At 55.1% G+C, this 27,847-nt stretch overlaps 1 protein-coding gene across 2 annotated transcripts in view; it reads right to left on the bottom strand.

Moving 5' to 3' along the window:
- Positions 1 to 15,316: 15,316 nt before the first annotated feature.
- The window catches only part of ST8SIA5 (ST8 alpha-N-acetyl-neuraminide alpha-2,8-sialyltransferase 5), a 51,318-nt gene continuing 38,787 nt past the window's right edge, over positions 15,317 to 27,847 (bottom strand). For both annotated transcript variants that reach the window (XM_040632548.1, XM_008693074.2), the window contains 5 exons: positions 26,451 to 26,537; positions 22,888 to 23,032; positions 19,192 to 19,304; positions 18,295 to 18,387; positions 15,317 to 17,181 (listed from right to left, as the gene is read on the bottom strand). In XM_040632548.1, the coding sequence (XP_040488482.1) occupies positions 16,713 to 17,181; positions 18,295 to 18,387; positions 19,192 to 19,304; positions 22,888 to 23,032; positions 26,451 to 26,537 (907 nt within the window). In that variant the 3' untranslated portion in view covers positions 15,317 to 16,712. The remainder of the gene's footprint in view (positions 17,182 to 18,294; positions 18,388 to 19,191; positions 19,305 to 22,887; positions 23,033 to 26,450; positions 26,538 to 27,847) is intronic.

The following is a 27,847-nucleotide window of genomic DNA, read 5'->3' as shown; positions in this document are numbered from 1 at the left end:
GAGCAGAGCCTCGGCGCCTATCTCTGTCCTTCCCGTCCCTGGCCCCTCTCTCTGCCCCCCGGTCATCAGCCACCTCCTCCTGCACCTGCCCTGGGGTTTCTCCTTGGGCCTTATCTCTTATTCATGGGGACTGAGAGCAGGCTGTCCTCCTTACCCCGCCCCTTCTCCTCCCTTCATGGAGAATCAGGTGACATCAAGCCCTTGGCGTCTTTTTCTCACCTGGCTTCACAGAAAGGGGGCCCCATGGGGCCCTGCCAGTTCACCCCAGGGGCAGGTGGGGGTCTCTCCCATGGAGATCCCCCAAATCTCACAGCATTTCAGGGCTGTGAACAATGTCCCCAGGGCCTGGCGCCTCCCTATGGAGGGCAGGGCCCCGAGCCTCTGAGCTCCCAGGACTCAGAGGCCTCCTTTTCTTTCCATTATTCATGACCTTTGCTCACCTTACAAAGCAGGCAAGGTTCTTAACGGATCCTTCTCGTTCCGTCTCTCGGCTTCCGTCTCCTTGAGACTGCTGGCTTCTGGAAGAGGCCATTTGAGACCTGCGGCCCTTCAGAGACGCTGCTCCGACCAGCACTTGGACAATCCGCACAGCGTTTTCCGAGGCATGAGTTACCAGCATTGCCAGGCCAGGGCCCTGGATGCTGGAGAGGCCCACTGCATCATGTGTGACCCCACATGCCCGGACAGGCCAGGATCTGTTTTAACAAGAACTCTCCATTTGCCCACGCTGCTCTCTGCACTTTCACATGAAATGGTACAAACCCTCCGAGCCCACTCCACTTGGCCCTTACTTCTCCCAATGCAGCCCCACACAGGGGTTCTGAGCTGGGGCAAGAGAACCCCGGCCCAGAGGCCCCTCTCCACCCTCGATCAGCAAGAAAAGTTTCCCTTAGGATCACTAGACTCCTCTTCCTTGCTTATTTTGTTTTGTTAAGATTTTAGTAAGGCACTTAATTAAGATTTTATTAAGATTTCTTACAACCTGAGTGGTAAGATTTCTGTGTAAATCCTGAAATGCTAGAAATTTCCAGTCTACTTGGAACTCTTATCTCTCTGTCCTGGCAGTATGAGGTCTTTGGACAGAACTAGAACTGCTCGCCACCTCCTGGCTGTGTGGCCTTGGACGAGGCCTGGCTCTCCATCTGTGGAAGGGGGATAATGACCCATTAAGGCATACTGAGCATTTGGAGAAAGGGCTCAGTAAGCAGAAGCCTCTGGAACACAGTAGGGGCTTACTAAATGCCTGTGACTCCTAATCAGGGTTTCTCTCTTATTTGGCATGATGTGGGGTGGGGGTGGGGGGGTGGGAGGAGGAGGTAATGCTTTGCTATCATCTCAGATTGTTCCAGAAGCCCTCCTTTGGGTCCCATTGGCAAAGACTGGCTCCATGCATCCTCCCTCCTCTGTGGGGCCCAGCCCAGCAGCACATCAGAGACCATGGGTGAATACACTGAATCGTCTGTGTGCTTCCAAGTTCCTGGGAGGACTATCTTGTAAGATAGTCCATCTCCCCCTCTGTCTCTCCCAGCCACAGCTCTGCGGGGGGCAGAGATCATGCCTCCCTGATCCCCGTTAGGCTCCCAGGACCTATCACACGGCCGGCACACTTGGGAAGCAGCCGCAAACACAAGGCCCACCGTCTGCACGGGGAAACGCAAGGAACGGACACCATTCCGAGCACATTTGGCCTAAAGAGGAGGACACCGCCTCCCATGTGAACGATGGCCCCGTAGAGCAAGCCCTGGGCTACTCCGTGGGCCTGAAAAGGCAGTCTCACCACTGGGGGCGCTGACTGCAGACAGTCAGGGTTCAACCCAACCCAGGAAGAAGGATGGGACCCTGAGTGCTGCCTCGGGTGACATCCAGTGGCCGGATGGCACCGCCTGTCAACCTACAGCAGGGGGCGCTCCAGCGGCTTGGACAGCGGTCCATCTGGTAGCGCAGATACACTAGGAAGCTGGACGGCGGTGCAGGCAGACAGCGGACGAACACTACCGGTCATCCAGCCTGGGGCCGCCGCCGCAGTGGGCCAGGGGCCAGGGAAGAGCGCTCGCCAGCTCCAGGCTCTGCCGCAAAAGCCAGGGCCAGAAAGGGTTTTATCTCCAGACCTGGAGGAAGAAAGCTTCTGTCAGCCAGGACTGGGGCGCCTGGCGCGAGGTGGGCTTTGGAAAGGAGAAGGGAGCTGGCCTGCAGCCACCACGAGACGTTTCACTCACTCCTCCCTTGTCACCTCTGTGTCCCACCACCTGGCTGCCCTGAGCTGAGCCCAGCTACTGAGCCCTTAGCCCCAAGCCCCAAGCCCAGGACCCTGGCCACCGCCTCACCCTCTCTGTTCTAGAGCTTCTTCCCTCCGAGATGTTCTCTGTCAAGGTCAGTGTTTCCTAAAGTGGGATCCCAGGGATGCCTGGATTAGCCCAGTAGAACTCCCCAAATGCCGATTTCGGACCCCTCACCCCCACCGCAGACCTACCGAGTCAAAATCTCTTGAAGACGAAACTTGGGGATCTTCAGTTTCAACAAGCCCCCTCCTCCGCCAGGGTGGAGATTTGCTCTCTAAAATTAGCAAGAGGGGCCTACACCTGCCCAGGTGAACTCACTCCCTTGATTAGTTCACCTGAACTAAGGGGAGGGGCTCAGCAAGCTTCTGTCCCAGAGATGCACATAGGAGTCGCCTGGAGAGTTTTTAAATCCATCACTGGAGACGCCGAACTTTCGGGGTCTGGGTCAGCAGCCGCTCCTGGGCATCGGGAGTTTTCAAAGCTCCCAGCAGGTGCAGGCCATCTGAGCAGCAGCAGCACTCACACCTGGAGCCACCCGCGTCCCCACCGCGGGGAAGACATCTCTGACCCCAAAGGTCATCACCCAGGAAAGATCAACTTCACCTCCGTCCTCCCCTGTTCTGCGGAGGGACAGCCCTGGAATCCGCTCAAAGTCCCGAGGAAGTGAAGTTCAATCGTGGGTGATGCACGCCCCCTGCTGGCAGCATGTGGTTTGACCTCTTGCTAATTCTGAGACTTTAAATACAGAGAAATTATTAGGATTACTACGAAAAATACTGTACGTCCAGACAAAAAAATAAAATGTTAATTTTGCACGAAGGCCGATTCAGATAAAAGACAAGGAAATATTGGGGCGCCTGGGTAGCGCAGTCGTCAAGCGTCTGCCTTCGGCTCAGGGCGTGATCCCGGCGTTCCAGGATCGAGTCCCACATCGGGCTCCTCCGCTGGGAGCCTGCTTCTTCCTCTCCCACTCCCCTGCTGTGTTCCCTCTCTCGCTGGCTATCTCTCTGTCAAATAAATAAATAAAATCTTTAAAAAAAAGACAAGGAAATGTTTATTGGACTTTTTCAAAAAATTGAAATCAATATTTTTAGAGAATTCACAACATTAAAACACAATGATTAAGAGAACAGGGTCCGAAATGGTACCAAATGTTGACAGGTACACGTAGCAACTCAAACTCTCACACCGCTGGTGGCAGTGGAAAGTGGTACGGCCGCTTTGGGAAAGAGCTGACACTGTTTTCTAAAGCTCACCAGACACTTCCCACACAACCCAGAAATTCCACTCCTGGGTGTTTACCTAAAAGAGATGAAAATACACGTCCACACAAAAGCTGCCTGTGAACATTCCTACAAGCCTTATTCATGAGAGCCAAACCCCAGAAACAACTCGGATGCCCATCAACTGGCCAATACTACTCAGCCAGAGAAAGGGAGAAGCCGTGACACCTGCTACACCATGGACGAATCTCGAAAGCATTAAGCCAAGTGAAAGGAACCAGTCAGAATAAACTGCCTTCTGTCTGATGACAGTTATGTGACCTTCTGGAAGATGTAAAGCCAGACCAGTGGTTGCAGGGCCGGGCATGGGGGCACAGATTGACAACAAGGCGGCCTGAGAAGGCAATGCTTTGCCCCAGGGCTCCACCCTCTCTCTCTTACCCCCCTGTCCCACCTGCTGGTTTTTCACGTCAAGGTGAGAGCTTGTCTGCATAAGGCCCCCGGTGCAGCCTGTCCACTCACCTGAACTCATCCCCAGCTTTGTGGTGTTAGGGCCCTGCGGGGGTTGGCTGGGGAAAGGGTGCTCAGGGCACCCCCTCTCTGATCCCAGGCAGGGCCACGGTCCATGCCCACATCCTCCATCCATGCTTAGCAACCTCCAGTCTAAACTGTGCAGGGTAGTTATGGACCCTAATTGATAAAACTGATACTTGGATTCCCGTCAGTTTCTTGCAAACCGATAAAAACACAAAGAGCAGACATGGTAATTATAGGAATGCCAAACCTCTGATTACAGGGAAGGGGCTGTTTATCCCATAGGCCATTTGCATATGCTCACAAGCGCATACACATACACACAAAATGATCTCATTGCCCCGGCCTCGTTGCCCTTCGCATGCATCCTTCTGCTGCTGGATGGGTTCTCCTAGAGCTTGCCTTTGGTCCTGTCACTTCCCAGTTCAAAAGCCTTCCCTTACGCGTCCGTGCAAACAAACTTTGTTGGCCAAGATTCTGGACTGCAAGCAACGGAAATGAAACTGGCCAGTTTAAGAGAAAAATTATTGTTTGAAAAGTTAGTGTTGGGGGAAGGGGATCTCAGAATTTCCAAGAAGCCTTAGGGGCTGCACCCTAGAAAGGAGGCCTGGAATTTTACGGATCTGGGAAAGCCCGTAGTGCCCCCAGGACTGGGTCTGGGCATGCGATGTGCACCAAGCTTCCGCACTGGCCTCTGCTGCAGCCCCCTGGTGCCTCCCCTCGGCCAGAAGAGCCTCCGCCGCCTTCTGCCAGTTCCGAGTCTGGGGCTTGCGCACCTGATTGGCTGAGCCTAAGTCTTGTGCCTACACCTTCCTGCCAAGGAGGCTGGGAAATTAGTATTGGGCATTGTCAACTCTTCCATTGGGAGCTGTCCTCTCGTCAAACTTACAAAGGGCGCTCAGAGGCTAGGTTGCCAAGAGAATCACAAATGTGCCTGACACAAATTCTAGCACCTCTAGCTGACATTGGAGGCCCTCTATAATCAGACCCAACCTCCCCCTTAGGGGAGCTGACATTGTAGTTAAACTATAGACATCCCTGGTGCTTTCCTTCTGCAAGCCTGAGCTCACTGATGAGAGCTGGAGAAGGGCATTGCTGTATCATCCAGCTATTGCTACGTAACGAGCAACCACAAAACGCTCTGTGGCGTAGGCCTTGTTTCTCACGTGTCCGGAGCTTGGCCAGGGTGACTCGCTTACCCTGGGCTCAGCTCACAGCTCTGCGTCAAGCTACAGGACTGGCTGGACTTGGCTGGGGAAGCTCACTGTGGGGGGGTTCACTCTGGGCTCTTCCCGTGGCCATGGTGGAAAGACAAGGGGGTGACTCTGAGGCCACCAGCACACTTAGGCCCTCCACTTGCATCCAATCTGTGAACATCATTCGGCTGTGCACAGCGACACACGTGGCTGAGTCCAGAGGCAAGGGCTGTAAAATTTCATAGCAAAAGGAATGGACACAGCAAGGGCTGAAGAATGGGGACCAGTAATTCAATGTACCCACCCCTCTCCCTTCCACCAGCCTGCGCTCCCTTTCAAGGAAGTCATGGGCTCCCCAGTGCCTCCTAGAGTATGAAGGTGGCCCTGAAGACATGTTTAAGGAAGGAGCCAGTTACAAGTGTGTGTGTTGGGGCGAGTGGGGTGTAGAGAGCACATGTAAGTACGAACAATGTGAGTGTGTGTCCTGGAGGCTCTGGTCCCCAGCTGTGGCTCCCCACCACCACCGTGTGTCCCCGATTTCTCACCCAAGATAACCAGCTAGTCTGCCATCTCGAAATGAACCACCTCCTATTCTGGAAGCAGGGCGGGTGATGCAGTGTTGTGGGCTGGTGGTTTTCCTGTTTCACGGGAATGTTAGTTCCCACAGCCATTGCAGCCTCCCCGGGGTGTTAGAAAACCTTGCCTTCAACCACTTCTGCCCCCTCTGATTCCGCTCTGCTCAGAGCCAACCGAGGGGTTTTACCTAAAAACAAATCAGATCGTGAGCCTCTGATAAGTGTTTATTAAATAAACAAATAAACTACATTCAACTTCCATCCCCCAGCTTACTGAAACATACATTCATTCATTCAAAAATATATATCGAACTTCTGCTTTCCTGACCCCCAGATTTGTTTCTTACGATGAAAGACTAGAATACAGAGCCCAAAATCCAGTGTCCAGAATACATTGCTTGCTTGAGTGTTTGGTATTTTACAATTGTAATAAGAAACATTTAAACATCTTGCTGGCACCCATCCATTCTTGCTAGAAGAAGGTAAAAGGTGAGCTGAGGTCCAGGATCAGTAGGAGACCAAGTGCACAGAGATATGTTCTCCGCTGGAGGGAGTTGGGGAGCTGGGGACGGGAGCCACAGAAGGGTCAGGAAGAGGAGGGGCCAGAGAGGCAGGCTGAGGCTAGGGCGGCCTGGAGTGTCCACACCGGGAGGCTGGCCCTGGCTTGGGCTGGCTAAGGACATGTCAGCCTGGGGATGCCAAACATTCCGTTTGAGGTTGTATATTTGGAAGTGGTTTCCAACCCTTTCCCCTCCCCTCCTGCATCACTCTGGAATTCATGATCCGATCATTGATATGAAGGAACGGTCTGCATCTAGTATCCAGGTGGTTAAGGGACATAAAACCAAAACACGCTGAGCAGCAGGGGTCTGAAGGCAGAGAGACCGTGAAAATGCCAGCCTCTGGGAGTTGGCGCATTGTCTTCTCCGATGGGAAAGCACGGGAAGGCTTTGGACTTCTCAAGATGAGATGTGGGGAGTCTTTTCTACAGGCTAGCCCCAGTTAGGCTGTCTATGCGTGAATTTTAAAAATTGTATATATGTTTATATATGTAAATATACATATATATATAATCCTATTTTAAACATACTCATGGAGATTGGCATGGAAAGAACTTTTTAAAATTTATAAGAAGGTAATTAGAGCTCAGATGCCTTTTGCTGTGACTCTAGACCTTGACAGTGACCTTGCTTCGCGAGAGGTAGGTCTGCATAGCTTCCAGGTCTGAGCACAGCTGAGGCGCCACCTGCTCAGGCAGCCCTCCAGCCCTCCCGGCCTCTCCCGGACACCAGCCCGCGGTCCCCTCTCGGTGTCCTCCTGTGTCCTGTAGAGTGTCGCATCAGCACCGCACCTGGCTTGGCCTGGATCTGGTCTCTGAGGCCTTCCTGGGAGCCCACCTGCTCCCCTGCTCGGACAAGGGCAGGTCTCACGAGGAGACCAAGCCCCCCCCAACATGCGCCCAGGGTGGCAGGAGTCCCTCGCAAGTCCCTGCAGCCTCCTCCCGTGGGGCTGTGCCGCGTGAGCCCGATCCCCAAACACACACACGGCCACAGCCAAAGAGCCTTTGCTAGACGAACCGTCTGACTGGCTTTATTGGGTGGAAACGGGGGGGCCTTTCAAGCACAGTGACAGATAGAAAGTACCCTGATTACACACTGGGGAGAGATCAGTCAGCACTCCCGAATCCCTCAGGGACAGCCACGTGCTGCTGGCACCGGGCTGCGGGGGTGCGTGCGGACCCCGCTCCTGAGCACGGGCTGCATGAAGAGAAGGGAAGAGCTGCAGCCCCCACTCCCGCGGCTCCTCTGATGGCACAGGACGTTTCTCTGCTGGGTGATCAGGGCAGCAGAGGGAGCGAGCCCGGAGAGCTGGAGCGGATGGTTTTCAGCAACAGTCCAGTTCCACTCTGATGGAGTGTGTCCACGTCCCAGCAAATGACACCTGGTCTCCCTTTTCTTCTGCAGTGGGAAAGGCTCTATGGAGCACAGTGCAGTGTGAGCCAGCTCCTGAGAGGGGACAGCGAGAGAGGCTCGGGGCCCAGGCGCACACGGAGGTCATGGCTGCATGGCCACTTTAGGTCTTCACATGCAATAGGCCACTCGGGGTTGAGTCAGTGCCACCAACCCCTCGGGGACAAACTCCTCTGCCTTCACAGGCGCCCCGAGGCAGGGCTTTCTGTAAACCGACATGGAGCCAGGCTGAAGCCGCACACAGCTGCGGGGCAGGGAGCACCCGGGAGCACACGGCTGCGGGGCAGGGAGCACCCAGGAGCACGCGGGAGCACACGGCTGCCAGGCAAAAGGTTCCCATTGCTCCTCTGCGGACCCCATTGTCTGTCCTGGCTTCATCTGGGGAGCAAGGTGACAGGGGACTGACTCCAAACTGTAACACTCAACAAACCAGCGTCTGCTCATTGAGTTAAAGTGTGGTTAAAAAAAAGAAATAATATATATGCATATATTTCAGTTCAAACAATACAGCTTTGAAAAAGAGTTATGGCTTTCTGAAGGGAGGGCAGTTGGGTCCAGAAAGGAAATTTTTGCAGGCCACCAAAAAGACCCTGTCGCATCCCTAAAACATTTGTGCACAATGTGGGAGCCCCGGGGAGGATCAGCTGTCCCCCAAAGCAACCTGGGGCAGAAGGACATGCTCAGAAGGCAGCTGCCGTGAGTCAAGGGTCCTGCTGAAGAAGGAAGGGCACAGTTGAGCTGGCTCCTGGTTGGGCTGGCAGGATCTGTCGCTTGGGACCCCCAGCCTCCTCCCAAACAGCCACAGCGATAGGGGGCTGCACACCGGTTCTGACGCCACCTCCCTCCACAAGCCCACTTTGCTCAGGCTTGTGGCCTTGGGTGACTGTCTGCCAAGGTCAACTGCCTTCACTCCCAGCCCCCCGGGTACCGAGCGTTCTGGCTCTAGGTACCGTGAGCGCAGGACGTAGAGAGGAATGAGTACCGAAGAGGGCCCTCCCCAGAGCTGGGCAGGGCATGAGGCCAGGGGCGAAGGCCAAGCCTGGACCAGACGCCAATCAGCCTGAGCACCTCAGAGGGAAGAGAGCAGAAAAGCCCCAGAGGCTAGAGCAGGGGCCCCTCCCATGGCTCAGGAAGCTTGGGCACCCAACACCAGAACCCCCGGCCAGTCCCATGTGAGCTGGGGCATGCCACCATCATCTCTCTGGGCCTCAGTCAGGTAGGGACGTCCCTAACTGTCCCAGCCTTCTCATAGGAACCCAGCCAGTCCTGGTGGGAAATCGATGATGAAAGTGTTTGGAAAGTAGAAATGTGGGCAGGATGAGGGTAGGGGAGCCTGCGGGGGGAGAGGGGGGAGTCATATTCTTAAATTCACAGATGAATTCAGGCCCAGGTCACCACAGAGCCTGCCCTGGTCCCAGTGCAACAAAGCCACCTCGAGTGGCAGAGATGCAGAAAGAGAATTCCCTGCCCCCTTCCCCATCCACCACGCTGCAGTTCCCTTCAAGGGGGAGGGGAGGGGGAGGGGTGCATCCCCCCCTTCTCCTCGCCTTTTTTTCTTGGGGGAAGGGGTAGCAAGTGTCAGAGGGAACACGTGAGTCCAAAGGAGTGACGTTGCCCACCTCGTGTATCCCACGTTATCAGATAATGAACTATTGCAACTACCTAAACTTCAAGATACCCGAGGGCTGACCTTTTAAGCACCAAGATCTCTACAATGCTGTTTTAAGTGTTTGGGGATGGACATAATTCCAAAATGCATCAGCGGCTCCTCCGCCCTTCTGAAACACAGTATACTGAACGCGGTTTGTTTCCATGCCTGTGTGGTTGCGGACATCGCAGGGTGAGATCGGAAAATGCTGCGTTGCCCTCTGGTTGTGACAACACGTTTGCCCTTCTGCTAAATGGCTTCAGATCACATGGTGTTTTCTGAAATGTAGAGTTTTGGTCTTTTTAATGCCATTACTGTGAGGCTATTAGCTGCCACTTCTTGCTGGATCCAGCCCCTGTTGTCATTCTCTTCGTTCACTTTGTTATGAGAAACCAGAATCAAGTTCCCTAGAACTGAATTTAAAATTAAAGTGAACGCCATGAGGGATCTGCTGTTAGCAAGATGTTTGGTCTTCAGTACAGAGCTATTTCATCTGTTTCAGGGGCTCAAAATTAATTTTCCTTCATCTGAGTCCCCAGCGACCTGAGGGCTGAGTGAGCTTGCTTGGGTAAGTGGTCCTGGGGAGGGAGGTGTGCTTTGACCATGTTTCTGTAAGCTGGTAACCATATTCTTCCTTAACAAGTCTTCAAGGTGTTCAGGGGGTCTTGTAAACTTTGCGGCTGAATGCGGGATTCTGAGCTGCTGGGCAGATAAAGTTCTCCCGGGGAAAACGCCGTGGGGGGGGGGGTCTGCAGAGGGAAGGGGCAGGGTTCTTGCCTCCCGCTGGAGGGAGGGGAGATGGAGGCAGGCTCCAGATACTAAATAGCTGGTTTCAACGGGAGCCTTTTCCAAGGGAAGGTGGCGAAGGAAGAAGAGTGTGATGCAATGGGGAGGACTCCTAGTCCCTGGGTCACACAGGCCATTTCTGTAGGAAGTCTTCTCCTCACTACCTTCCTGCTTGTTTTCCATGGTTGCTGTGGGGGCGGGGACAGATCACTGCCTCATCTTCCCTGCCCAGGGCCCAGGAACTCTCTGCGCTGGGAGTGCAGTGTGGCGCACGGATCCTACCCACTTTCCAGCACCAGTCATAAAATGACCTTCACCTGGTCACAGGCTGGTGGTCCCCCCTCCAGAGACACCAGCCCCTTAGCTCTGATCACAAATGTATCCTATTCCCAGGCACAAATAAATTCTCAATTCAGGCACACTCTGAGCCTCCTAACCCGGGAGAAGAAATCTGTGTACCTTTGCTTCAAAAATATTTCTCAATGTTTATTCCAATGTTTAAAATGTTCAGAAAAAGAAAAGCTATTTGGTACCTTTAAGAAGCCTCAGGCTTGAATCAGCTTTTCCCACCCCCCAACAGGGGAAAAAGTGCAGGAGAACAGCGTCAAGCTAGTTCGAAGATCCTCTAGACCAAGTGGCCGGGGACCAGCATCACCACCGCTTGGGAGCTTGGCTAAGAAAGGCCCCACACCAGCTCCCCAAATCAGAGACCCCAGGGTGGGGCCCAGGAGCCCCCGAGCTCTCCAGGTGATTCGGACGCTGACGGGGTTCAGGTTGAAGAACCGCGGCTGTATAACAGTGGTTCCCAACCCCGCCGCGTATAGAATCATCAGGAGAGTCTGAAAGGCTAGTACCTTGGTCCTACCTCCGAACAACTGGATCAGAGCCTCTGCGGGCGGGCGGGGCCCAGGCAGGGGTATTTCTCAAAGCTTCTTAGGTGACTCCGGAGCAGCCAGGTGGAGCCCCTCTGCCTTAGGGCCATGAATCTTAACCACTGTGCCCCCCCCGTTGATTCTAATGTGCACACAAGGCTGAGAACCACAATACCAGAGAAAATAAAACTTTTACCCCAAAGCTGAGCAAGTCATTTTGTTGAAGGAAATGAGTTACTTAGTTGCCAAGGGAACCATCCCCCGAATGGAAAGAAAGACAGTCACTGATTTCTGGCTTTTGTGCCAAGAGCTAAATGACTGACTGAAGTGTAGATTTCTCTCTTGCTCTTCCTCTCCCTCATTTTTTGAAATGAAAAAAAAGGGGGGGGGAGGGTGTTCACAGAAGAGTCTAGGCAGGGGAAAATATCTAAAGACTTCAAAATGATGGGCAGAGCTGCTGTGTCTCAGGACACTGTCTGGCCAGGACAGCCGAGCCCAGCCCGCAGAGCAGACCAGGTCCGCTCTGAGCCGCAGCAAAGGTGCCAAGATTATCAGAAGCCGGGGACAGATCAAGAAGCCGGGGACAGACAGACTGGACCAGGACAACTGCTCCAGACAAAAAGGAAAATCAGAATTCTATTACAGAAACACTTAAAACAGTTAATGACATTTGAGAACAGCCTGTACCTACCTAAATGATTCTGTATGAAATAAACCAGCACAAAAGGACAGATGCCGTATGATTCCACTTATACAAAGCACCTAGAATAGCCAAATTCAGAGAGATAGAAAGCAGAGCGGTGGCTGCCAGGGGCTGGGGGAGGGGTAGTAGGAGTCGTCCTCTGGTGGGTATGGAGTTTGTTCTGCGACATGAAAAGTATTCTGGAGATCGGTCGCACAACAACGTGAATGTACTTAACACTACTGAACTGTACACTTAAAAATGGCTAAAATGGTAAATTTTATGTCTTGTGTTTTTTATCACAATCAAAAATAGAAAGACAAAGAAATCTGATTGTGTCAAGGCCAAAAGAGATTTCATAAATGTTTTAGATTCCCAATTATTTTTTGTTGCTAGTGTAATAGTGGGTTATATTTTATATTCATATTTATAGAAAGTGCAGAAGTTGGGTTGTGTGCCAGATTTTTACTTTCACTCTTTTCTCACCCAAGACCCTGGTCTGAATTTCAAGCCAGACCCCTCACCTGGCGGCAACCACTGAACGGCAGGCATCGCGGGGTGCGGTTCTCCAGCAGTTGTGCTGACGTCAAAGGTGAAAGAGAAGGAAGACCCCAGGGTGACCCAGGTTTCTGGGGGGAGAGCAGGAGAGCCATTCACCAAGCAAGGGAAGCTGCACTGGCTGAGTGTCTAGTCTGTGCCGGGCTCCGTGTTAGGCATTGTGCACCCCTATTTCACTTAACCCTCGCCACAGCCGGAGAGGTGTCCCGGCCTCGCTCCTCAGATAAAGAATCAGAGCCTCCAGGGACTTCGGCAGCCCCCTCAAGGCCACCCAGCTAGCACATGGTAAGAGGCAGCCTTGAAGCCAGGTTGTCCTTTCAACTATGCCCGTTAGGACATGATGAGGTTGGAGGTGCAGGGTGGGTAGAGACGGTCAGGAGGCCACGGTGAGCGTGCTGACTGACGCTCGGAGGGAGAACCCGCCTGCGGGTAAGGGGGCTGAGACACACGGAGAGGACGGCCCGGCTGCGTAGAGATGAGATTTCTGCAGGAGCGCTCCTGCTGCGAGAAGCAAGCCCTGAGGAAGCCTCACGGAAGGTGAATCAACAAAAGGGCCTGAGAAGGAACATTCAGAGATAGGAGGACGTCAGGGGAGGGTGGTTGCGTAGGAAATGAAGGAGGGGAGGACTCGAAAGGAAGGCAAAGCCATCCCTGTCACCTGTCACATGAATGTCAGGGATGAGGCCGGAGAAGCAGCCCCTGCTGGGAGGCAAGAACACTGGCATGCCCTGTCCTCTTCCCCTGACAACTGTCCCCGAGCCCAGACTTGCCAACTCCCAGCACAGCTCCCGTGTGGCATGTGGGCTCTCGGTGCAGCTTCTGGACGCGCCCCGGGAGGGCAGGGGCTAAGACGTGATCGTTGGTCCCCGGCACCGAGCACAACGCCCCCGCCTAAAGCGAGTGCTCAATAATTCCTTGTTGAAGGCCCGGCTGAGGCCAGCCCTGCGCCTTCCCTCCACTGGTGGAAGTGCGCCCCCCCCCACTCCGCAGAGTGGGGGGGCCCTGAGGCACTCTGCTCTCTGCAGCACCAGGTGATGAGCGGACGGAGCTGACTCGCGGCACTGCTGAGTCTCCAAGGCTGCGTCTGACCTTGAGCCACCTTCCGTTCTGCTTGGCTAAGCACTGAGTCATTAACTTGTTTTTGCTGCCTTTCAACCCTGGAGCAGTGGGTTTAGCACAAAGGAAGACAGGAGGGTTGTTTTATTTGTGGGGAATCGATTTCCCTTAAATAAGAATTGAACTGGGAGTCTGCGCTGCACCGTGGGATGGTGTCGGGGCTGCGGGGAACACGGTGGGGGCTTCCTGAGTCAATGCCCAGGAAACAGTGAGCCTTTGGAAACAACATTTCTCCCACAAACACCAACTGCTGGAGAACCAGCATGGCCTGGAAGTCAGGAGACTGGGTGAGTCCCAATGGAGGCACCGGGGGGCCATGGGGCCTTGGGCAAGTCACTCAACATGCTGTCACGTACCATGCACTCTTTCGGGGCAGCTCTCATCTGCAAGATGTAGAGATGACCTCAACTCCCTCCAGCGCCAGAATGGCACCCATTCTACCACGGGGCTGTGGGGGTGTGGGGGGTGAGCGCTGCCACGGCACGTGGTGGCAGGGGACACCTCCAAGCAGAGACTGCCTCCTGGACTCACGACAGCCTCCCAGAGCATTTGTCCCTGGAGCAGGGCCCAGTACCGCCCTGCAGTGGCACCTTCTCCAGGATCCCTCTCGTTCCAGCCCCGGTGACACTGGCTGAGAAGCGGCTAAGATGGAGGTCCAGAGCATAGGCTTTGAGGTTCCACAAACCTGGGTCCAGTTTCCTCCGTTGGGTGCCTGACCATGGGCAAGTCACTAAATCACTCTGAGCCTCCTTCTCACCTGCCCCCTGGGAGCCTTCCTACCTAAGGGGGTCTTGGGGTGATCTCAGGAGGTAATTGCAAAGACAGTGCTCCGTGCAGGGCCTGACACAATGAGCGCACACTAGATGTTAGCTATTATAATAGTAATGTGGCTCGGACCCGTACATCAGGAATACCTCCAAAAACAAATTAGAGATTGTAAAGACCCTAGAGATCTTTCCTAAGCCTCTAATTGTAGAGATAAAGAAACAGATCGGTGGGGAGAGAAGAGACTCGCCCTAAGAAAATGGGACCGTGAGTCCTGAATCCTCTACAGGGTGGAGCATTGCCTTCTAACCCCGCCCCACGAGGGCCTTGCGGGGGCAAATGCCAACCTGTGGCGCCCTCAAGTGGTGGGAACCCTGATGTCTGATTGGCCACGGCTCCTGCCCGCCCCACCGCCCTCCCTGGAACAGAAGTGTTACCCAGGGGGCTCTGTCCACAGCAGGCATTCAGTAGAGCCCCAGGCACGATCTGACCCAGGCCACCTCCCCCTTGTAGGCCTGTTTCCTTAAATGGGACAAAATGGTCTTTAGGAGTCTCGCAGTCCTGACATTCCACGGTTTCAAGAACTGGGCTCAATGACCACAAACACGGAGCTGGAAAGCTCAGCTAACTGGAAACTTCCCCGGAAATACCTTCCTTGGGAGGAACGGGCAGAGCCCAAGAAAGCCTAGTCGTCCACTGCCCTTGCACAGTGTTTCCCAGCTTATGGCTCGCTAGGGTCTACGTCGTCTCATTAGCTGCTTCGCTGCTCTACAGACAAGCAGCCCGAGGCTTGCCCAGTCAGGGCCAGGGCTCAGAACGAAGGCAGAAGGTCAGCATCTAGAACAGCGCACTCCGCAGCAGCCCACCAACAGGAAACGCAAGCCCAAACAACGTGGTTTTGCTAAGGAAGGAGCCCTGGACAGGAGCCTGGAGGCCCGGGGCTGAGCCCGCGCTCTCTTGTCTCTCACTGGCTGGGCCTGCTGCTCTGCCTGTAAAAGGAGGTCATCGGATGGCGGGCCCCCCTCCCTGATGAGACCTCGAAGCTTCCCACCCTCCTCAGGGCACCCAGCAGGCTGGGCTGGGTGGTGTCTGTGTACCGTCTACCCTCCATCCCTAGTAGAAAGTGACTCTGCCTTTATTCATCATCCTGTCTTCCCAAGCCCACCCCCAGACCTAAGCAGAATAGGCTTCTGGAAAAAGGGGGGGAGTGGGAGGAAGGGGCCTCAAGTCCCTCCAGAACTAACATTCCACGAGTCCACAAAGCTAGGTTCTAAGGCAAGTCACGGCAGATGTCTTGTGGGTAGGACCACGCTGATGGCGGAAACACCATGGGGGGAGGAAGGGGGATGAACTTCAGAGGTGAAATGCCATGTGAACCTCTTTCGGCCCAGGCCCAGTTAACCTCCCAAAGCACAGGCTCTGTGGTCCGTGTGCGCGAAGGCCGCCAGGCTGTGGGATGTGGGAAGTCCTGCCTTCACAGTGGGGCCCTCAGTGATGCTGGTGTCGGAGGCCATGACGCACTTCCATCTGCAAAGCTCGTCAGTTCCATCTCTGTGCTTTCCAGCCCGGAGCCCACAGTTTCAGTGCGGGAACACAATGTAGCAGGATTCCTCAGGATTCAGGAACAGAACCAGGAAGGGATCTTATAAATAACTCCTGGTTAAAACAGAGCTGAAAATAAGGAGGCAGGAGAGGAAGCAGATTGCGAAGCATGGGTTGAGTCAATACCATTGGCTTGAAAACCTTCGTGCAAATGGCTGGTCCTTCTCATCGGAAGATCACACGCAGGATTGGACCTGGAGGCACTGAGACTCTGTGCGTGCACGAGCTGTGCTCATGAAAGAGCACAGCTCTCAGCTGCCAGTGTCACAGCGAAGAGGCTAAGACACAGGGCTTGCATTAACTCTCATGGTGTCACTTAAGGGACTCAAATCAGTTGGAGTGACCGTGGTTAAGACCCTGGATCTCCCTGAGCCACTCTGTCTTCACAGGAAGTTCTGGCAGCTGGGTTAATCTGTAAGATCCGAGATTCTAGATAGCAATTCCCGGCTTGAGGCCGCAGTATAAAACTCTGGAAGCCAAAATCTGAATTAAATCTTGACCATGCTCACAGGTCTGGTCTCCCCCGTTTCCGTTCTGGAGGGCTTTCCTTCAGCTGCGACAAGGCCACTGCAGTGGGTGCTCTCCCGAATGCTAAAATTGAGTGCAAATGTGCTTTATTCCCTTGCAATCCCCCAAGGCCCCTGATCTTGAGGAGTGGCTCGGCAGCATGCTACCCGCGGGCAGGGTGGGGACACGGGGCCCCGGCCAAGGCCGGGACGCTTAGCACACAGCCGGCTCCCCCCGGGGGCCCCGTCCCTGCCTCCTGGCCCACACCCCCCACGCAGGAAGCTGAACGCCCGAGGTAGTGACAGCCTGACCGCCAGGCCCCCCGCACCGCGCGGCGCAGGCGGGAGAGGGGCAGCGGGGCTCTGCTCTCCAGGGGGCCGCCAGCCCGCGCCGCCGCCCTCAGCAGCAGTTGCAGGTGCCCGTGTGCACGCGCAGGATGCCCCGGCTGTGCAGGTGCAGGAAGTTGAAGATCTCGGAGGGCATGGCGTGGAAGCCGGGGCGGGGCTTGACGTTGTCATAGTAGTGGTGCGTGATGTAGAGGCCCGAGGGGTTCATGGGGAAGGCCCAGAAGCCGAACAGGTGCACCTCCTCGCAGAGCTCGAGCGCCGCCGTGGCCAGGATGAGGCCGGTGCTGATGCGCTTGGCCCGCACCCCCAGGCTGAGCCAGTAGCGCGACACGTTGACTAGGTACTGCGGGTGGAAGTAGTACACGGCCTGCGGCGACTCGAAGTCATCCAGCACGTACTTGACGCGGACGGACACGTCGGTGTTGCGCGCGTTGTAGAAGGCCGGCAGCAGCACCGATGCGTTCTCGTACACCTGCAGCAGCCGGTAGAAGGGCCGCCGCCACTTCTCCAGCTTGTGGAACCTGGGCGGGGCCAGAGCGAGAGGGTCGGCAGCCACTCCCCGGACCTGCGAGCCCACCCGGCACCCCGGGGCCTCTCCGGAGGCCTCAGGGGACTCAGGATGAACGCCCTGCCTTTCTCGGGGACAGCTGTATTTGTGTAAGTGGGACCAAAGGGACAACAGTGTAGGGAGGGAGGTGCTGCACCCCAAGGGACGGGGGCATCCCAGGGTGGACTCGGTGGGGAAGGGGTGAGGAAGTGGAGGCTTTCCCTGGAGTCCTCAGGCCGTTCACCTGTACTTTCTTTCCCAAGACCCCCAATGAAGTCCACCAAAAGAATCTGCCTGCCCTCTGCGCCCCTCCTCGCCCACAGCCCCTCACACACCTTCTTCTTCACATTAAAGGCCCTCCTCCCTCCCCGTGGGCTCATCTCCCTCCTCTCCAGTGCTCCTTCACTTGGCTGACTCTGTGTCTCTGGGCATCTCACCCGATTTACCAACTCCCCAATCTCTGGTCTCTGGCTGTCCTCCCTCTTGCCCTTAGCCTGACCTGGATGGTGTGACTGTGCCCCTCACTGGAGTTTTAACCCAGGAACCCCCTTCCCCAAGGCCTTCCACACAGACAGACCCCAGGAGGGGAACTCAGTGGGGACTGAGATCTTTGAGTGCGGCTTCTCCCCAGAGCCGCCTGGATACACCAGCATCAGAAGCTGCCTGCCCCCATCGCACACTGGGAAGCTTTACGGCCCATCTAGGTGAAGACGGTCTAGACCAGCGCTGTCCAAGGGAAATATCATGTAGGCCACATATGTAATTTTAAATGTTCTAATGATCACAATTTAAATAAGTAGAAAGACATGGGTGAAATTAATTTTTATCATATGCTATCGAATGCTCACAACGTTTTATTTAACTTGATATACCCCAAATACTACTATTTCAACATGTGATCAATATAAACAACTGAGGAGCTGTGGCCCATCGTCTTTTTCATGGTAAGTCTCTGGAATGAGGTGTGTGTCTCACGCTACAGACAGCACGTGTCAATGTGGACGCCACACTCCCCGTGGCTGGTAGCCACCCGCGACACTCACAGCTGCTCTACCGGACAGCACGAGTCCAGAGCAGGCTCACTGACCTCTCTGTGATGATGCTGGGATTCACAGTGACCACATCCGTCTTCACGCCCACATCCATGGTGTACTTCTCCGAGATGGGGGGTAGGTTGCACCTGCGAAAGACACAGGCAGCCTGGCCGCGTGCACTCACTCACCCAGAGCGAGCTGGAGCGCGGGCGGCGTGAGGGGGTGGGGAAGGCAGGGTGGTGCTCCTACAGGCAGAGGGGTGCAGCGGCAGCCAGCGGGGTGGGATCTGGGTAGCCCGCGCACAGAGGGGCAAGTTTAACTCCTTCCCCCTCCCACCCTGAGTGGCACGGTGATTATGGATCCATGACCCGTGAGATCCCACTACAACCTCAACCCCAATCCCTTTGCTCTAAGCTTTTCTTTTCAACCCATCGTCTTGATCCAGGCTAAAGATTGTAAGTGAGGATCACCAAAGAGATGAGAGGGGGCTCTACCTAAGGAAGAAGAAATACAAGGACCAGTCTGCAGCTTAAAGCCAGGGCAAAGCCAACACTGGCGTCAGCCACAAGGCTGCCCGATTCCAAGCACTGCTTCTGGAAGAGCAGAACTCAACCAGGGAGGTGGCCGCCCAGATGGCCTCACCAGCGGATCTGCACAGCCCCTGTGAGTCTTCAGGGTCCTCGGACCTGCCATGCTCTTTAGGGACCTGCCATTCTGCAGACGTGGAGACTGGGGCCCTGACAGGTTCAGCCGCTGACCCCAAGGGACAGGGCTGGCAAAGGGAAGGAACAAGCCAGAGTGTAAAGGTGTGCAGGGGTGGGGAGCATGGACCGATCACCTGAAGGACAGCGTGAGGGCACGGGGCTGGGGCGCCGCCGGAGGGAGGGGCAGGGAGTGGGAGCACCAGGGGGGTAGAAGCCGCAGGTCCTGAGCCGCGGCGGCTCTTTTACCGGAAGACGAAGTCCGCACTGTTGATCTCCCTCCCACAGCGGCTGTTCTTCAGGATGCCTCCGTTGCCCACCACTGCACACTTCTTAAACTGAGACCGGTAGTAGGGCATGTCCTGGGGAGACGGGGGCACAGCTGTTAGAGGCAAGGCCCTCCCTGCCTTCTTCCGCTGCCCTCACCCCTGTACCCCTGGCCACCTCTACAAGCCAGCCTTGCAGGGACTGTGGGGGGAAAGTGGTTATTCCACTTTGCAGATGAGAAGAGAGGTCAGGAGACTTGTTCGCAGTCCCGCTGGCAATTACGAATGAGCTGGAAGAGAAGCCAGGTCTCCACAGACTTTTTCAGCAAGCCCTGGTTTCCAGAAAGAAGAGAGTACAGGTTATGGCCAGTCCTGCTTGCTTTTGCTTTTCTCAGTGTTTGGAAGCTCACCTTCTTTATGACTTCCAAGATGTATATTTTATTGGTTCATGCAGATGTGCTGGGGTATGACAGCAGCAGAGATGGGGACAGGGCCCTAAACCTGGCCTTCACCCCTTTCAGTTCAGGTCAGGGTACACAGGGAGGACACAGGCCTGGGACAAAAAGGTCATATGGACTGGGACAGATGCTGGGACTTGGCAGCAGCAGGGACAAGAGACTAAGGGCTGAGTAAGCAAGGACACCACAGGGGAGCAGTGAGAGCCTGGAACCCCTCAAATCTGTGCAAAGAAAGAGCTCTGAGTGCAGGAGAGCCCGGGTCTCACCCCCACTGACAGTGGCACTCACAGGAGCCCTGGGAATGACCATCTCACAGCACTTTGACCTTTTCGTGTCCTGACTGCTGGGGTTAGCTCAGTCTGGGCACTGCCTGCCCACAAAGTCTCCCTGGGCATGTCCTCCAGGGGACCACAGGCAAGTTGGCAGGAAAAAGCAAACGCTGGCTGGCCTGAGGATTAAGAGTCCTGGTTCTGCCACATCCCTGCTCTAGGTCATAATCCCCTCCTGGGCAACGGGAGGCGGACTGAGCCCAGCAGCCACATGCAGGGCACAGGCAGAAGCACAGACCTGGAGTCAAGGGCAGGGTGACCAACCACCCCAGCGTGCCCAGGACAGGGGAGCTTTGCCTAGGATGCAGGACTTTGCTTGGCTCAAACCAGAAGAGTCTGGGGCCAACCAGATTGGGTGCCCGAGGCAAAAGCCCCAAGGTGAGCCTTGGTTTTGCCCCATCATGAGATGAAGGAACCATGGACAAGTGCTCTGAGTTCTCAGCAACTCTGTTTTTCCATCTGCAGAATTTGGATAGCACCATGTGAGTGTCACGCTTTTCAATGCGATGCCGCAGAGGACAGGTGCTCAGCTTGGCGCTTGCTGACATGTTGGGCCAGATCATTCCTCGTTGTGGGGCGCTGACCCACGCGCTGCAGAACGTTTAGCAGCATCCCTGGCCTCTCCCCACTCGAGGTCGAGGGTGTCTCCCAATCATGACAACCAAATGCCTCCAAACGTTGCCGAAGTTCCCATGGTGAAGAACCACGGGTATAAACAAGAAGCCTACCCAGTGCAGTGCTTGACCCACGGGTATATCTGCAAGGGGACCAAGTTGTTACTACTGTCATGGGGCCCCAGAGCTCCCCCGCCCAGGAGCCTGTGGGGCAGCCCCCCTCCTAGCACACATCGGCGGGCCAGCCCTGGATGACAGTGGCCCTGGCGGCACCCTGGGCTTCTGGTGGGGCCCACTGCCGGGTGGGGCCATGGAAAATCGCGGCGCAGCGGACCCTCAGGAAGGAGGCTAAATCTGCAGGAGAGGCTGCATCTGTCCGTGGGAAGCTGTCCCTCAAGGCCCATTTTCCCTGGAGAGACGGGCCCAAGGACCAGAAGGGGAAACAAGGGTATCTCAGAGCGGTGGGGAAAACTGCACTGTTTGACTTCTATCAGGGAAAGGAAAAAACCGAAAGTTATCTTTGGAGAGATAGAGGCCTTTATGTTCTATGTCAGTGTTTCCCAAACTTCTGTGCATCAGAAACAACCTGGAGTACTTTCTGAAAATAGAAACTCCTGGGCTCTATCCCAGAACCACGGAATCAGAATCTCCAGGGCGGGGGTAGGAGACCGAGAAGCTGTATTTTATACAAACCCAAAGAAAGACTTACCCTGAGGCAATACTTCTATGTCACAGGCTCTGATTCGGGGGGCTGGGGGGGCTCATTACGGCCTGCGGGTCACATCACACCTTCGGCCTGTTTCTGTATGCCCCACAAGCTAAGCGTGGATTTTATCTTTGTAAATGGTTGGGGGGAAAATCAAAAGAAGATGCTGTGACGTGTAAAAATTAGGTGAAGTTCACGTTTCAGTGCCTAATAGGAACTAGAGTGTTGCTGGAGCCCGGCCATTTGCTTACAAAGGTCTGTGGCTGCTTTGTGCGGGTGCCAAAAAGGTGAATAGCTGTGACAGAGACCATATGGCCCTTAAGGCTTAAAATGTTTACTCTCTGGCCCTTTCCAAAGAACATTTGGCAACCGTGCTCGAACTCCCTGGGCCTTGGCAGTCCAAACCCATGGCCCTCCGTGGACCCATATGTCGTAACTGAGCTGTGTGTGACCCACCTGCACGACCCACGTGAGATGCAAACCCACCTGCTGTCCCCAGCCTCCCGTCCCGGGCCTTGCAAGACCCTTGTAAAGGTGGCTTGTATCCATCACCCTCCAGCGTGGTGTCTGTATGACACGTCTCCCGCTCCAGCTCCTCCCCGCCGCCCCCAATGTTACCGGTGCCCTCTGTGCAAGTACCAGAGCGCAGGGAGCCCTGGGCTTTGTTTCACGACCTCTCCCATGGAAGCAGGGCAGCCTGGACCCTCGGATTTCCATCTGGGAAGACCTGAACACACCCCCATTGAGCAGGTCTATACCCTGGACCCACTATGTCCTGTTCTGGACCCAGCACTCTCCAGGAGGTGGTTACGCACACATCCGGTGAAATCTTCCTCCTCTTCAGATGAGAACCATCAGAATGAGCTGAAAATGCAGGTTCCAGGGCCCCTTCTCTGAGAGTCTGATGCCGCGATCAGGCCACAGGTGAGTGCATGTGCCCAGGCTTCAATGACCTGAGCTGTTCACTCAGGGGAATCACTTACCCCGGGGTCCCCCCTGTGACCAGGGAGCCACTGTGCCAGCCCTAAAAAACAGCCTGCGTCCAGACTCCTTTAATGTGGAAGGAGAACAATTAACATCTATCTTGTTTCAGTGAGATTTTCTGTAAGGAGCAGCCACGCCTGTTCCTAGCCCAGACTCCAGGGTTACGGACAGGGAGACTGAGGCCTTGGAAGACATCCTAACCATCCAAGGTCAGCCAACGTGAGGTCAATCTTTCTCACTTTGCTTTCTACTGGTTTGTGATTTCTTGGGCACATGACCTTTGCATGAATGTTTTTGCTCCTGCACCTGTCTCCAGTGGGGGACAAATGCTTAATCCCTCTCCCAGATGGCTTCAGGGTGTCCCCTGCGAGTAACACAATAACCAAACTGTGACAAGCACTCTCACCAAAGTTACTCAGAGAGTAGCCAGTTGGCATCCACCGTGCTCAGTCTACTGCGGCAACCAGAGCCAGGACAGTGGGTGCGGAGGGCACAGCAGAGGGATGTCACACTCCCCGTGCAAGGCCACGTAGGGCCACGTGGGGTCACCCCTGGGCCCCGCCCAGACTGCCCTGCCCAAAGCAGCACCTTTGGAAACATTCGGAAGATCTCCTGGTTGATGTGATAGATGCCGCTGGTGTCCACCTCGTACTTGAGCTTCGTCCCCAGGGGTGTGTTCTTCTGGGTGGTGAAGAGGAAGGAGGGGGCATTGCAGCACCTGGACAGAGTGGACCTGCCAGGCAGGAGACAGAGAGGGAGAGACAGGTGACACGGGGCAGAGCCAAGCCTCTGGAAGAACAGAGGGGTCATGGAACTGAGGCCCCTCCAGATGATCAGGGAGCACCGTGCTCTCCCACCCGCCCCTTCCCACACCCCTTCCCACCCCCACACCTCTGCTCATGCTGTTCCCTTGCCTTCAACACGCCTCCCAATGCCTGGGCCATTCCTCCTCTCCTCACGCTGGCCTTGCTCCCCGTGAGCTCCCAGCTGCCCACCCCATGGACCTCACTGGCCTCCGCAGACCTGGAGCACAGACTGGATACTATCCACTTCATTGCCTACCAACTCCCTCCCCGCCTGAACGGAAGCCCCTTGATGGCAGGGACCCTGCCTCTCCGGATCCTGCTCGGTGTGAGTCACGCGAGCGTCGACAGCCAGCTGCTGGCCAGTCCCGGGACAAGCCATGCCTCATGCGGGCGTTCATCAAGATCCACTAAGCATTCTACGACTCGCTGGAAACGCTATTTCTCCAGCCTTGATGGACATCTGGGGATACAGAGCTCGTCCTTGGGTTCCAGGCCCCGTCAGACTGTAAACAAGGCATTTACCCTGCCTCATGGGGGCAAAAGCCCAAGACCAGACGGTCAACAGAAACGTGCAATTTCAGTCATTGAGGAAGTGCATTAGGAGGGGTGGTCAGAGAGTGGTCTGGTGGGCTGCTGCGGGACCCTTCCTGCGGAAGGAGGAGTCGCGCTGACTTCCAGAATAGGTTCTCAGGAGTTAACTGTTTCTACAAAAAATAAATAAAAAGCCCCATCCCCGTGGCTTTCACTTGTAAAAACCCTCAAACACAAGCTTCTGCAAGCAGGCTTTACAAAAATAAAAAATAAAAATAATAAACCCCTCTAGGCAGAAGGCGGCTGCTGAGGCAGACCCGGGAGCGGACCCGGGAGTCGTCCCTCCGCCTCAGCTGGTGCTCCGCCTGGTCCCTCGCTCTCCGAGGCCTGGCGAGGGGTCAGGCCCCGGGCACCGCCCTCCCCTGCCCTCGGGGCCCAAAGCCATCCACCCTGGCTGCCAGGGGCTGCACCTAACAAAGCAGGCCATCTGCTGCTCTCACATGGGGGCTTTGAGCCCACAAGGCTCCGTTTCCTCCAGAAGCAGCAGTGGGGTGCCGAGTCCACGCCGGCCTCCTCCCCCCAACACTGGCTCCAGGCACGGTCCCATGCAGCACCCAGGTGGCCCCAGGAGGCATGGGACACCATCTCCACGGAGGCAGGATGATGACCACCACCAACATTGGCGGAGGAGCTTTCTGGAAAGTCCCCCTCCCAGGTCTGGGATGGAAACTTGGGGTTGCCACCCTGGTGTCAAGAGGCCTGGGTTCTAGTTTGTGCTCGGCTCCCACCAGCGGTGGGCCCCTGGGCAGGCGTTTTCCCCAGGCTAGACCTCGGCTTTCTTGTCTACAGAATGCAGCCTTGGCTCTTCCACCTCTGACCCTCTGTAATTCCGTGACAGTAGGGTGCCAAAGCTAGGAAGGTTATAAAGTTGTTTTTTAAGACTTTCTCTCTTGCAGGGATTTCACTGGGGAGCTCAGCTGGCTTCTGGTCAGAGAGAGAGGTCTTTCCTGTGGAGTGTTGTTGTTCAGAATATGACTAAGGCCTCCCAGAGTGGGGGCCAGGCCGAGGCCATGGATCAGCACAGGCCCATTTAGCTTTGCTGGTCCAGAAACTCAATCTTGTCAGCCTGCTGGAGAGCACTCCATGGAGGGAGACTGACTCCCATTAACCAAGCTCATGAGTGACTGATATATAAACCAGAATGCCAGTGTGTCTATTTGTAGGCAGTAGGGTGGGGGAAGGCCTCAGTTACAGGACCCCTCTCTTACAACTGGAAAGCTCATGTCCGTCTCCTAGCACACTGCTTCCACCCCGTCCATTTCATAGTGCCAGGCTCTTACAAGCCTGAGTTAAGAATCTCATCACCGTTCAATGAGCAAAGGGAAGCAACCCACTGGCCTTGAAGGTTTTCCCATTTAGAGCCTAGCAGGACCTGATGTCATCTCTCTTTTCCACACCTGAAACTACTCGCCTACCCCCACCCCCAGAACGGTCTCCCCGGGATAGTGCCAGCTGATCCCTGCTGAAGGTCCCCACACTCATCCTTGTTTTTGTCCGGCCGCATCATCTTCCCGTTGCTTCATTGTTTCCTTAGCTATGTGAATCCCACCAAGGAGACTTCTGTGCCGCTCTCAGCTCTCAGCTCGGACAACACCCTTTTGCATCTCACTGCCCTCGTCTAGGCTGGGTGTTCACGAGCCACATGGCCAGGACGCTCAGGTCTCGCCCACCCCTGGGGGTGTCCACCCATGTGGTGCCCACGGTAACACCTCTTGCTAAGCGGCGGATTTGGGGTGGCACCTGCCGCACGGATCCTGGACCTGTTCCCACCTCCCGGCACCGGGCTCAAGTTCATGTTCGACCTTTATGATGGGGGGTAGGGTCTCCGCAGACTCCTGTGGGGCCTTAGCTGGGAATCCGCAGTCTCACAGAGGCCTCTGGTCGTGGCTGCTAGCGCCTGCTCTTCAGGGGTTATCACGTTAAACATCCACATTTCTGAAAATGCGCTGCTTAAAACCACGACTCGGTCTCTGGACAGGGCCCGGGACAAATGACTTAGAAGGAAAAGACAAAATGCTTAGTGTCACTTGCTTTTCGCAGCCTCCCGGGTAGGATGGCTGCATGCTGACGGCGCCTCGGTCCCTGCAAACTACACCCTTACTTGCCCGCATCCGGTTCATGCACATTCCTAGGATCCCACCAACTCCACTCGGTGAGCTCTCTCTGCGCTAAAACAATACTGTGAGCTCGAGGAAGTTCGGCGATGGAGAGAACCCTACAGTTCACATCACTCAAAAGGAACTTCTGACATCTGCCAGCTGCTTAGTTCTCGCAGACAGGAGAAACTTAAGTTACGGCTCTTGCCTGTCTGGGCACTTAGAATCTATCGCTTTGGGTTAGAAAGCAGTTAGAAATGAGTCTGCAGCTGGCCTCACGCATCTGGTGCAGGCTGCCCCACGACGGGGTGGTGACAAGGTGTAGCCAGAGGAGATGCTCAGTGCGCCTTTGCGCTCAAGCCTGCTGGAGACCTGGAGCCCAGCACGGCACTGGGACGGGGCTGTCATGGAGACAATGCCCCTGGCCTGCAGGGCTGCCGTGAGGACGGAGGGCCAGAATGTGGGGGACAGCAGCCAGCAAGGTGCCCACCTCAGCCTGTGCACTGAGTGAGAACCTCCCCATGGCCCAGATCCCAAAGCCCAGCCAAGGGCCAGCTCTGGGGAAGATGAGCCCGGGGCTGGGCCCTGCGGGACGGGGCGGCAGGAAGGAGAACGGCACCAACGGAAGGGCTGGGAAGGGCAGACAAATCACAGATACTTAAACTGGTTGGCTTCCGAGATATTCATCGCCCATCTGCACATCTGCAGGCTCTTCCACCTGTCGAAAAGCTCCGACTGCTTCACCCTGTGGGAGTGAAGGACAGAGAGCACGTGAACACACCAGGTTGGACAGAGTGTTGGCATTCCCAAACCTCCCTTCCTGCTCCCCGGATGCCGGTTCCTGGTGTGGTCCTTTACACGAGCTGTTTTCTTATTCTGGCCATTCTGGATGCTCCAGCATCCGGGGCCTTGCTCACGCCTGGAGACAGCCAACCGCTCTCCTGCAAGCATGCCCTCCACCTGCCGACCAACCAGCCCCGAGCCTGCACGCTCATCAACTTTGTCCACTGAGCCTCCAGCCTTAAGGGAACTCAGGAACACTCCGAATTAGAGGCCAAATCCCCTGTCTGTCTGCCCATGTGCATATCTTGGCAAGAATCGGAAGCTTTCACTGGCTTCCCAAAGAGGTCTTGGATTCCAAAAACAGGGCAAATACTCACTTACCTGTAAGTGAGGTTCATCCTGCAGAGTTGGGCCCCCTGTGTTTATTTGGAAGGGAAACAGCTTGCTCCCAAACGGGGAAGCCTCCCCCCCACAAAGGAACACATACATGACTGGTGGGGGGAGGGGTGACTGCAGAAGTGTGTGGGTTTTGGAGTCAGAAGAGAAGCTGGGCCCCAGACTGAGTTCCGACACCTCCTAACTATGGGACCTCAGACAGGTTTTTTTGGCCTCTTGGAGCTTCATCTATATAATGGGCATAATAATAGATTATCACTCACAGTCCCAGATTTGTTAAGATTATTAAATAAAGTGATACAATAAAGGGCTAGGCATGGGAAGTGCGCATGGAAATTTCCTGAGAGAGGTAAGTTATTTTTATGATTAAACTGCACTGTCTTGATGATGTTTGCTCACAATCCCCTGGACTTTTTCCTTTTGTAAAACCTGTAACCCGTCCCTACTCACTCCTGATCCTTCCCACAAAATAGCAAATACTGTGGGGGCAGGGGGTCAGGCCTGAGTTCACCCCCATAAATCCAGGGCTAAGGCACACGGCTGATGTGTGGGAAATAGGTGCTGAGCATATCAATAAATTAGTGAATGAACCCATAAGTCTGAGTTCAAATAGAGTCTATAATTATTGATTGAACTCCTCTATGTGGCAGGAGCTAGGGATAGAGCAGAAAACAAAACAGCTCACTGCTCCCACGGAGCTTAAATACTAATAAGGAGGCAAAACAGAAAACAGGTATGTATGCATATGACAGCAAAAGCAAAAACAGACAAGCGGGACCACGTCAAACTAAAAAGCTTCTGTATGGCAAAGGACCACAATAGAGAGAAAAGTCAACATACAGAACGGGAGAAAGTATTTGCAGACATAGATCCGAT

The sequence above is a fragment of the Ursus maritimus genome, unplaced genomic scaffold, assembly GCF_017311325.1.
Source record: "Ursus maritimus isolate PB19 unplaced genomic scaffold, ASM1731132v1 scaffold_18, whole genome shotgun sequence".
Lineage (NCBI taxonomy): Eukaryota > Metazoa > Chordata > Mammalia > Carnivora > Ursidae > Ursus > Ursus maritimus.
Note: the sequence above shows the minus strand (reverse complement) of the source record. Positions and strands in the feature narration are given on the sequence as shown.